At 43.6% G+C, this 12,264-nt stretch overlaps 1 protein-coding gene across 3 annotated transcripts in view; it reads right to left on the bottom strand.

The window, feature by feature from the left end:
* The window catches only part of TMEM163 (transmembrane protein 163), a 106,023-nt gene extending 97,146 nt beyond the window's left edge, over window positions 1-8,877 (bottom strand). For 2 of the 3 annotated variants that reach the window (XM_054069319.1, XM_054069320.1), the window contains exons 1-2: window positions 8,389-8,868; window positions 3,198-3,317 (exon numbers count right to left, since the gene is read on the bottom strand). In XM_054069319.1, the coding sequence (XP_053925294.1) occupies window positions 3,198-3,317; window positions 8,389-8,548 (280 nt within the window). In that variant the 5' untranslated portion in view covers window positions 8,549-8,868. Of the gene's footprint in view, window positions 1-3,197; window positions 3,318-8,388 lie in introns of all 3 variants that reach the window. The other variant, XM_054069321.1, reaches the window with a different exon arrangement.
* Between the last annotated feature and the right edge of the window lie 3,387 nt (window positions 8,878-12,264).

The following is a 12,264-nucleotide window of genomic DNA, read 5'->3' as shown; positions in this document are numbered from 1 at the left end:
ACAGGAGCTGAAGGTTACAAATGTCTTTTACAAGTACAGCATCTCTGTAGTAAAATTACGTATTCAAGTACCCAATAGTACGAGATCTGCTCTTTCCGCTAAAGGAAAAAAGCTTATTGTATCGTTTGTGTAAGTTCGATTTCTCAATATTAGTGAATGAAAGATGACAACTTCATTTTCCTTTAAGCAGCCGTTTGCTCCATATCAAGTCCAGTCTAGTCTAGCTTTCCAAACCTAAAGAGATCAAACACATTTTGATACACATCAGCATTTCATCTTCTGTGTTTTGGTATTTCAGGCCACAGAGCAGCCCATCCCAGTGAGAATACACATCATATACACATCATACACCTGTTATGCAGCAAATATGTGACATATATAGGTATATCACATTTTGAATTTATACACCATTATAATACACTACGCATAGGTTCTTTTTAATAATCAGTCTAACACACAGAGTTCAGGCCAATGGATCTCACACCTCATGTGCCACAGATCATTACCTAAAAAGGAAACAACTGCATGTATTCAGATCAACATGAGATTTACCAACCTTTCAATATTCCCTAGTGAAAGAAGATGAGAGTTCAGCTGGGACATCACCGTAATCCCATTGAAAGAAAACATACCAGTCAAGATAAACCATTCCAGCTTCCTCTAATGCTAGAAAAATATAGCTTAGGAAGCAACAAGACTAGTCTTGAAAGGAAGGATGCAGATCAAGCTGCAGCACTCAAGGGAGTGGGCAGACCATAGAAAAGGAAAGGAAGGCTATTTACAAACATCTGGTTGGAAAAGGAGGCTCCTGAATCACTTCCCCATTCTCCACACAGACCATGTACACAGGTATTGTTCCCCTTGGTATTTTTCTCACCCTCCATGTCCCTCATTTCTTCAACTACAGCTATCACGTAGTGTCTGTTCCCTGGCCTAGAATCTTTACTGTATCACATGCTGCTGCAAAAGCAGCACCATAACATACACTTTCAAGAAAGTAGTTTGAAGCCTATAAGAAGATAAAATAGAAATTTACAGAAAGAACGTATAGGGGAATCAGAAAGAGCAGTGAGAATACAGTCAGCATAGCCTGACAATTAGCACAGCAGGTCCCCATTTTTCACTAAAAAGGAACATCAGGGCTGTATTCTAACACTTTACCATTACAGACAAGAGGTAAAACGGAAACAGGATGCTTTAAATAGCAGGTGTTTGCAAAGAACTGGCAGTGTCAAGACACCCCAAAGTGACAACTAGTCATATATATCTAACAGGCAGCAAACTCTGGTCACCTGGCACGTCTCCCAGCTCATGGATTGGCTAGAGGAACCCGCTGAAAGGACAGCAGAAAGGAAGAGAGCAGTCAATGTGAGACAACAAACTGAGCAGAACTGCTGAAATTGCACAGGAGAGCAGTGTGACTCTGGGAGAATCATCATACTTTCCTTAAACATTAAGAAGTTTTAATGCTAAGCATATCAAAAGCCCTGGCAATGCTTTTGTGGCTTCTAAGTTAACTGTCTGTTAAGAGATTCCACACAGATTTAATATGTAAGCATGCTCATCTGTTTTTTAATCTTCATCATTTTAGCCTCTTCAAACCACCAGGAAGGATACATTCCCAAATCATGTAATCAACCTACTCCCAACAGCTGATTTCAGCAGTTCAATGCCTATCCACTCCAGCTGGGTATGCAGTTACAAGATAACCAGGCAAGGACCACCTTCTTTGCTGTTTTTTCGGTGGGGTTTCTAATGCTACCAGAAAGTCACAAATAAGAAAAACAGTAAATAAAAGTTTTCAGACAGCCTAACTAATCTTACAAAATGTTTAAACAGACCTTTTTAAAAGAAATTGTGTGTTTTAGTTACCCATATTATACTTAGGTCTTTCAACTCTGACAAATGAAAATGTGAAAATAAAATTAAGCCATTTCTCAATATTCACTTATTTTGTAACACCGTATTTACTGTTACGTTGCTTCAGGAGCAGAGATAGACGGTTGCATTTTCATGAAACAGAACAAAATGGAAACTCAGCTGTCCAACTTTCTTGTTAATATTCAAATTCTTTACAGTGCTAGTTTCTGCTTCTAAGAGCTTCTTCTTGAAAGTTACGGTACCTGTGTTTCTATATAAATTGCTCTGAGTAATATATGTTGAGTTTTCAGAGACCAGTTGGTTAGATTCTAATAATCTCTCTTGGGAGCTGACACCAACTTCCAGCAGCAGGTCTTACTCTGCAGATTAGAATAATAAAACATGCTGCTGCGGCTTCAAAAAAAAAAAAATAAGGAAAAATAAAGCAAGTTTCTCTTTATCAAGCGGAAGAATGACGTTCTGAGACATTTCAGATGTCTTCTCTCTTAGACAGAGCTTTCTTTTTATTTAAATAAAACACATAAATCTAGTTATTTCTGTTTTTTCCTTTTTTTAAACAGAGAATGTGCCATTGGAAGATTTTGTTCCAGATTCCACATTTCTTTCTGTCTTTAAAGTAATACAGTGTTACTTAATTGACCAAGATATAAAAATGGTATGTTACAAATTTCCTTTGACTAAAATATATCTTTATTTATACAATGTAACATTTTTTCCCCATTTTGAAATAAAGAAATATAGTTCATTTTTTTCCATATAAAAGTGGTTTGGTCCTTTTTTAAAAATTCTTTGTGTAAAGGTAAATTACAGAAAGGCCTTGAAACTTAAAAATACTGGATTCGAAAGAAACTGGTATTTCTTCTTCAGATTAACATTGTGCTACAGCATCTGCCACCGTAATACAGATAAATTACATATTTCTCCCTTACAGTTCCCTATTCTTTATTACAGCATTCCCACTACAAATCCCAGGTAAATTAAGACTTGTCATATCTGACCTCTTTGGTTAAAGGCAATCCACTGCATTATGAATTTTACACTATTCTGTAAAACGAAGAGTTCCACATGCATAAATGCTAGCAGGAATCAACATCTCCTGTTTCTTTGTCTGACCTTCAACAACCCTATTCTCTGCAGAAAAAAAACACTTTTACTAATTTATAAGCACCATGCAGACACGAGCAGTCTAGAGAGAAACCTCTTTAGCAGTTGTGAAGAAAAAACATGAGAAAGCTTCCACAGAGAGAAATTCTGAGAGACCAAAAGAAAACAAGAAAACAAGAGGTGTGAAGATTTAAAATATTCCCAATACTCACTGAAAGCAGCCACTGCAAGAGCCAGTGTGACAATAATGGAGACCCAGGAAACCCACAATGCCTTCTTTCTGTAGCTTTGAGCTTCATGAGGTTTTAGCCTTGTACTGCTTTCTAGTAAACCTGATAAGCAATAAGCAAAGAGGGTATGAACAATACATTGCTCCTTTTAAAAACATAGCTGTGTTAGTTCAGACCTAGATCACATATTTACAGTCTATATCACATATAGAATCAAAACAGAATGAAATCCTGCTCACATTAATAAGGTTAAGTGACTGAAGCCACCAGAAACATACGAGTAAACAAGGAAAGCACATACAACTCGTTTTTATTTCCCATAAAAAGACTCTTACATCAGTTACTTGGAGCACTGCAATTGTAGAACAGTTAGGGAAATGCAAATCACTTACACTCTCCACTTGTACACAAGAAAGGACTCAGTCCTATACTCACTCAGATCAAAACTCATTTCAGCACCTCAGGATCCTGATCATAATTAACATAGGAGAAAAACTCGTGTTCGCCAGATTGTGAAATAAGTTACCGATGCACAGGAATATACTGCACATACTGAGCATCAAAGTTGAAGCAGGCGTATCTAGAATCAAAGCTATCACAGTTGAAAAAAAACCTCTTGAAGCATGTGAGGTAAGAATACATCCCCATACAGAACTACCTGAAGAACCAATTCTGTCCTTATTGCAATCAGCTCAGAATTCTGTTGAACATAGGGAACAGGATTGCTTTCTCTCTTTTTTCAATGCTTTGGATTTGTGGAAGTCTTTCATCCACCCAAATCACAGAGAACAATCGAGGTTAAAAATAAAAAAAAAAAATAGTTACATTCTTTGGTTTTCCTTCTCTCAGTCTGTGTCTTAAGCTATTTTTAAAATGCATTCACAACATAACATATTTGCCCTTTGTTTATCCAATTTACATTGTTTCGTGCTTAATATATTCATCTAACTTGAAACATACACTCTTTTTCACCAGCGAATTCCAGCTCAAATCTGCTTAACTGTAAAGTCCATTGGCTTTTAACTTTCTTATTGAATAACCAGAAACATTGTGTGGTTCCTCTTAGGAGACCATCACTTTTCAGAGGGACTTGCCTGCACTGAACACATTGAACAGTGACACAGGTTTAAGAGCAAAACCTTTCAGTAGCTGGTCTAACGTCTTAGACAAACTGTTGAGAACAGGGTCTCCTGCAAACTTGGTGGCAGATTAAAACATAGCAGCTAAAGTTGTTAACAATCCTCGCCTTCCTCAGTTTTCTCTCTGATGGCTGTTGCCACTTCCAAGGCAGGGACACCTTGTACTACTGAATTCACACCACGTTTGACCAAGTTTATTAGCATTATCAGATATTAATTTCTACTGACTGTAATACACTGGCTAAAACTGCAATGGTTTTGGAATCGATTCAGAAGTGAATCAGACATCTCTAACTCAGGGGCAGTGATGTGTCAGCAGAGGGGCAGGCATCCAGGGCTGGTAACAATTCCAGCCACCAGATTTTGTTCTGCCACTTGAAGTCTGTCAGAATTACTGGTTCTAATCCTAGCATAATTGATGGGATTCATGCTGTTTTGGAAAAACTCTTCACGCTTTTTTCACCCCAATTGCAATAAAGCAGAGAGTTGCTTTACGGTAGTTCAGAAAACTACCGTGAGAACTTCACGCTTCTACTGTGGTTTTAGAAAACATAAAATATTATCCCCCTTCTGCGCTAAACGATTCTCTCTTTATGAACAGAAAAGAATTTGCAGACTCGCTTGCAGGAGAATTACTAGGCCCAATTTGAAATTATGTCTGTTTCTTATTATATCTTTGCTTTGTCTGTTTAATACGTGAAAACTACCAGATGACAACTTTGAAAGGTTTGAGTCCTTTACTGACAGTACTGCTCTCCTATTTCTCACATAGACAGCTTTCATTTGTCGGAAAAAATGTTTTCTCCCCAATGTTTGGCCCATCTTCTGCCACTACATATAACGATGCACAGTTTAATTACTGTCTGATACAAGGTAATTTAACAATATTTGGAGATGGTGATATGGAAGAGATTTCTAGTCATATAACCATAGAGAAAACACAAGTTCTCAACATTTTGTGTGGTCACCTCTCCTGCCCTATCCCCAAACCAAAGATTTTAAATTACAGCTCAACTCTGTTGGAACGTAAAGCAAAGAAGGTTTTCTGAGCCAGTTCGGATTCTCAGTATTTCAAATCTGATGAACATAGATCAGACTGGAAGACTTTCTCACCTGTTTCTTTCCTTAAAGACAGCCTAAATTCACGGCTACGGCTCACTATTGTCTGGGAAGTCCAACATACACGCCTGACACTTACAAATCAAATAATATCCTAATTAAATTTAGAACTGAATAATAAGCCCCACAGCTAGAGCAGCACCGCTGATTACTATTCACATGTCAAGCACGTGTCCAGTATGACAGACTGCGATCCTCATAAAACTGAACCACTTCTGCCGTGTGTGTGTGTTTGTCTTTCTCTCTCTCTCAAAATGGCTGGCATATTCTAGCTGTTAGAGATGCGATCCCTTCCTTCCTCAAATAATTCAAATATATTTTCCGTATTTACCATTTTCACCCCTGAGAAAGATTATGTTATTCTTACTAGTGTCCTAGGGGACGGCACACAAAACCACAAACTCATTCACATGACTACCAAGCCCATAGCACAAAAAATATTTAGAAACAATAACAGCTCATTAATTTACACACAATAACACAATTCACGAGGTAAACCTCCATATTTTTTACACTGACCATGAGAAAACAAGTTGTAAGCATCCACAGGAGGCTGAAAGATAATCTTTCAGTACGACCTGCATTGCTACAAAAACAAAAAAAATAGAATCCGTTGATAAAATTCCTCCACCCTGAAACTAATATGCTGATTAATTTCATTGCCACTAATTTATTTAGCACATAGATATTCTCAAAGTGAAGAAAGGACTATGAGCTGGTTAAACCCACTGGATTTTCTTTCATCTTTCAGTACCTTCATATATTAACAGATTTTCTTCCCATAAAAAAAATCAGAAGGAGAAAAAACCTGCCTAACAGTTGCAGAACACAAGCTTGGCATATTTGTGAAGTAATTCTAGGATATTCTTTACCATATGCTGGCTTACCAGAAGTACTTTTCTATTTGGCTAAGGGATCATTTTAAAATGTCAAGTTAGAATTTGTGGAAGAGATAAGGCTAACAGAAAAATTGTTCAAATGAAGATCTTAATTTAAGGACCTCATCCACAAAATTATCACCGATTTTGGGTCTGGCTCTTAAAGAGCAAATATCTTCTTCCAAAATTTAGGGTTAGTTTTTATTTTTAGCAAACATGGAAGTATCATCTCTATAACTGGATCTGCTATGATTCATTGGAAGGGTTCATAAGAAAAGCTCAAAGGACAGACTGTAATGATTTCATCAGGGACAACCTGCAAAAAACACACCAGATTTTCCTCTATAATGACTGCGAATTATTCTGGTAAATGGAATCAGTTACTATAGGAGAGGCTACAAGAAAGCTATTGCAAAGGCCACAGAAAGAGTGTGAAGGCAAAGAAAAATAAAATCAGCTGCTTTAGTCTTATCTCCCTCCTACAAAGAGACAGGTTAGGTACAACACTCTATCCTTTCGGAATTACCCCGAATGGCAAAAGGGACAGCTTTTATCTTTAGCTTGGTCATACTGGGCAAAAAATGTAAAACTTCCAGGTTTAAACCATAATCAAAACTCCTGGTTCTTATTTAAAACGCAACTGAAGCCTCAAATTGCCCTCAGTCGCAACGTCTGTCCTCTGCCATTGGCAGTGACAGCGAGGATACCCCTGGACAAAGGGCCATCCCCAGCCCCGATGCAACTGAAACTCATCGCAGGGAAGACGGTGACTGCTCTCACCCCTCGCTGCTCTACTTCATGTCTAGAATTTGTGGGCAAACACAAGCATTTGGAAAGCTGAGGGAAGAACAGGAGCTACGTGTAGGATGGGATGAAGACTGAGAACACAAAAGGAACTCCAGGATGCTGAAAGCAGAAAAGGAACGGAAGAAGCAAGCGCAAAGGCTACAAAAAGCCTATACGTGAAACAAAAAATGGAGACAAATAGTGTGGAAGGGGAGGCTGGAGGCGTTGTGGGGGACAGGGTAATGGGGAGGGTTAAAATGGCAGCTGGCTTTACGGGCAGCAGGTAAGCGAGTGCCTCACGCATCGTAACCCAGTGTCCAAAATAGGTGTGTTTCCCATCAAAGCAGTTTGGGAGCAGGCAGCTTTCCATCCCTGGCCAGGTATTTTGGCAAATAATAGCAAACAAGTTATGTGGCAGTGCCCTGCACAGTAGGAAAGGGGGACAAGGGAGGCAGTGGAATGGGAAAGAGAGGACAGGGAGGCAGGGGAATGGGAAAGAGGGGACAGGGAGGTAGGCAAAAAGGGGTGACAAGGGAGGCAGGGGAATGGGAAAGACAGGACAGGGAGGCAGGGAAAAGGGAAACGAGAGGACAGGGAGGCAGGTGAAAAGCGGGGGACAAGGGAGGCAAGGGAAAACGGGGGGACAAAGGAGGCAAGGGAAGGGGAAAGAGAGGACAGGGAGGCAGGGAAAAGGGAAACGGCGGGACAGGGAGGCAGGCGAAAAGGGGGGGACGAGGGAGGCAAGCGAAAATGGGGAGACGAGGGAGGGGAATGGGAAAGGAGGGACAGCGGAAGCAGGGGAATGGAAAAGGCAGGGGAGAGGGAAAGGGGGACGAGGGATGTAGGGTAAAGGGGGGGACGGGGAGGCAGGTCAGCGCCCTGCCGGAGCTTCCAGCCTGGGCTGCAGCCACTACCACTGAAATGACCCCGTCTCCCCGCTCGGCAGACGCTGCCGAAAGCCCCGTCGGTGCCTCCATCCCCGAGAGCATCCCCATCCCCGCCGCTGGGGCGAGCAGAGTTGATAAAAGCACCGTAAAGCTCTCGCGGGGCGCCGGCAGGAGAAGGCAAAAAAGGGGGAAAGCCTGGAGGGCGGCGGGGAGAGGCAGGGGGAGCGGAGGGGAGCGGGGCAGCCGTGCGGGGACAGGAGAGGGGGCGGGATGCGCCGTGAGTTTGGGGTGACGGGGAAGGCGTGCGGGTCCGGGAGAGGGTGTAGGAGAAGCTGTCGGGCATCTCGGGGCGGAGGGCGCTCACCTCTGTCCTCCAGCCCCTCGGCGAGCTGCCCACTCTCCCCGATGCGCAGCTGCTCCTGCTGCTCCCGGGAGGGCGGCGGCGGCGGGCCGGCCCCGGGGGGCTGCACGATAGCGGGGTCCGGGGTGGCGTCCAGGGGGGCGGCGGCGGCGGGGGACTCCATGTCCTGCGGGGCGGCGGGGGAGCGGCTGCGGAGCACCCAGCCCGGGCCGAGCCGGGGAGAGGAGGAGGCGCCGGCTCAGAGCATCGGGGAAGCGAGGGCAGGCGGCGAACTAACCCCTCCGGCTGCTCCCCGCGGCCGCCTCATCACTAACCTCGCCGGCGGCGGAGGGAGGAGGGGGGAGAGGCAGGTGGGGGCGCGGTGCCGCCTCCCCGGCGTGCCCTTCCCCGCCCCCCGGGCAGCGCCGCCCGCCGCCAGCCGAGGGGGACCGGAGCGGGGCGGGAGCGGGACTTTGGGAGCGGGAGCAGGAGCCGGTGGGAGCAGGAGCGGGAGCCGGTTGGAAGCGGGAGCTGCAGCCGGAGTGGGAGCCCGAGCAAAAGCTGGAGCTGGGTGGGAGCAGGAGCTGTAGCCGGAGAGGGAGCAGAAACAGGAGCTGGGAGCGGGAGTGAGAACATGAGCCGGAGTGGGACCCAGTGGGAGCAGAAGTAGGAGCTGGAGCCGGAGTAGAAACGAAACACGAGCGGGAGTGGGAGCCGGAGCAGAAGCAGGAGCTGGGTGGGAGCTGGAGCCGCAGCCGGAGCGGGAGCTGGAGTGGCAGCATGAGCCGGAGTGAGTGCCAGGTGGGAGCAGGGCTGGCGGCACAGGAGGAGCGGGAGCCGGGCAGCAGGGCCCCGCGGGGGCTGCAGGAGCCGTGGTGGGAAGGCTGGTCGCCCTCCCGGTCTCCTGGCCTTCCAGAGCCCGCAGGCACCTGCGATAGGTGCGGCAGGACCTTGGGCTTAATGCCCCTCCACGGTGGGCTGTGCCTCCCGCAGCTCCTTGGGGAAGGAGCTGTGCCTGCCCGAGCCGGAGCCCCTCGCACCGCTCCCCAGAGCCCCGTTTGCTTTGCCTCCCTCCTATCAGAGACCTAACGCTCCCCTTTGCTCGGGGATTCGGTCATTTCCCATCCGCTGTACCCCTTTTTCAGCATGAGAGTGGAGTTTCTGTGTGGACGCACCTCTCAGACCCCCCCAGCCTGGTGTTTCCTGTTGGTTTTATCAATATTAGAGTAAAAATTGTCCTAGGACATCCAGCAGTCACGTGCTGAAGCATGGAATTAGAGCTGGAGACTTGCTGGGCCTTTCTCGGCTCACTCACCTCCTCTTCCTAGGGCTGAGGAAGAACACGGGGGATAAACAAAGAGGAGTAAAGAAATGTAAGAAAAAATGGAAAATACTGGCGATCGATCTGTGCCAGAGCTGCTTTCTTCCTCTCTGCTGGTTTCTAAATACTAGATAGAGAGGTGCAAATAAACAAAAGTCTCCCATTTGCGTGCAGATATATATAGAAACTGGCTTGTGTTTTGGCTGGAGTCTAGGAGAACTTCAGAAGACAATTGGGCGTTGGAGCCCAGGTCCTCACCTGATGTCATAGAATCATAGAATCACCAGGTTGGAAAGGACCCACTGGATCATCGAGTCCAACCATTCCTAACACTCCCTTAAACCATGTCCCTAAGCACTTCATCCACCCGTCCATTAAACACCTCCAGGGAAGGCGATTTGACCACCTCCCTGGGCAGCCTCTGCCAGTGCTCAGTGACTCTTCCTGTGAAGAATTTTTTTCTGATATCCATCCTGAACTTCCCCTGGCGGAGTTTCAGGCCATTCCCCCTTGTCCTGTCCTCTGTCACTTGGGAGAAGAGGCCATATGTATGGATATATTCCCCATTGAAGTTATTTGAAGATCAAGTTGCCTTTTTCTTTTGACAAATGAGCAGTTTGAGGGAGTATAGAAAGGCCAGCAAGATATTAATATTTATGCTAGCATGAGGACATCATTTTCTAAGCTGTCAGAACGTTGCTGATGTCAGCCTTAAAAAGTTGTACAGTAGTTCAGTAGTACTTACTTGGGAGTTGTTATAGTGAAACATTACTACCGAAATGTCTTAATTTTAAAGAATGCATCTTAATGCTGTATGCTAACCTTCAAGAGCTTTTCATCTGTGTTTTAAAGCATTAATTATTTGAAAAAGTAATTATAAGTGATTATAAGTTAAGTGATGTAAAATATTGTTTTTAAAACTGATAAGTGTTCTGGCAGTCTTGTGGAATAGAGATGGCTGTTGTTTTGTGAGGGTTTGGTGTTTGCTTTTTACCTACGATTTTTTTGTGTATAGCCTAGCTTACCTATTACATGAGAAGTTTTTGAAGTCTTTATCCCGTTTGCCTAAGTTTCATCTTCACCCTTAGCTACCCTACCCTGCTTTGTGATTCCAGGGCTCTCGCTTTTCTAGTTGAATCTGTATTAACATGAATAAAACAATGACCAAAGTATTTTCTTTTCCATCATGTAATGGATACTCAATTACAAATTGCTTTTTTTACGTTAACCTCAAAAGGGGTTCTCATGTGGGTGAGCTAACACAAGTAAGTTCTTTTGAGGGAAGTGTTTTTTGGGTATGGTCTGATTGAGTTTGGGCCAAATTGAGAGGGGTTGGAAATTAGTAACTACATAAAGCAAATGTGGTTATTTTCTTTATGAGCTGTTTATTAAGTTCTAGTGTCCTTGAGATCTGTGAGATAGAAGATCTATATGTGTTTGCATGTAAAAGATGAATGAAAAGTAGAAAATGCTTACCTTTTGTAACTTGCCATAAATAAATAAGTTGTGACATCCTTCTATGGCTTAAAAATGTGTAAAGTGAGAATCTTTAAATGAGTAGAAGCAATTTTGTAACCTGGTGAAACACAAGGGACTGGAGCCAAATCACTTTTCAGGATTTGGCAGGGATACAGAAACCTTTGGTGAGTCAGTTTGGGGAGACGCTCTTTAGTGTAAAGTGCATCCAGTACAAGTCATGAGGAGTCCCTTGAAAATGCTGCAATGGATATGACACTCCTTAATGCAATTATTGCAGGATGCATCCTCTTCTAGGGAGATAAGTCCGTATCTGATCCATTCCAGCAGGAACTTTCTTAATCCTTGCATAAATGAAAAATTGACTAGTGACTCTCAGTGGACACTGCCTCCTTTCTGTAAGTCTCTCTAAGCCGGTTTGGTATTTTTACAACTTCCAGAAATCAACCCAAGAGGTAATCCAAATTACTTTAAAAGGAGGTGAAAGGGATAGGTTTCCAAACAATTTGAAGGAAAGCGGGAACCAGGAACACCAAACCACAAGTTTTAAACTTTAATATGTTCCTTTTTCTTTTTTCCAGTTGTTCTCAATTGCTGCTCTTACATAAAACTGTATCTGGCAGGGGCTGCAGCTGCCTCTACTTGTACAAATGCTATAGTGTTCAGGCTATAGCAAAGAATATGAGGCTTCCAAAGGACATTATACTTTCTTTTAAATGACTCTCTTCAGTGCTTTCAAACATGGCCTCACGTGAGAATGGATATACTCTATCATATACAGATTCAAAACAATAAGCAGATTCACAGTGAGGATCCTCTCAGATCAGACCATATAAGCTTGCTACTAAGAAGCAGAAAGACTGCCATATCATAGCAGATGAAAGCTTCTTTCCAGTACTGCCTCTTATTTCTCATGATACCTCTTTCAGCCAAAGTATATTCTGTTGGATAAAGACATAGAGCTAGGGCTTTAAAGGCATGGATCCTATGTTCCAGAATTGTTGGACTTTTTGTGTAGAAAGCCTGTAGGCAAAGTCAGTGAAAAGAGCTGACCCTAACAGCTATATTATTATATGATTTGATTTCTTGGCCTCTCAAACCTC

Source organism: Cuculus canorus, chromosome 6 (genome assembly GCF_017976375.1).
Source record: "Cuculus canorus isolate bCucCan1 chromosome 6, bCucCan1.pri, whole genome shotgun sequence".
In the NCBI taxonomy this organism is placed as follows: Eukaryota; Metazoa; Chordata; class Aves; order Cuculiformes; family Cuculidae; genus Cuculus; species Cuculus canorus.
This window is presented reverse-complemented; position numbering and strand designations above follow the sequence as displayed.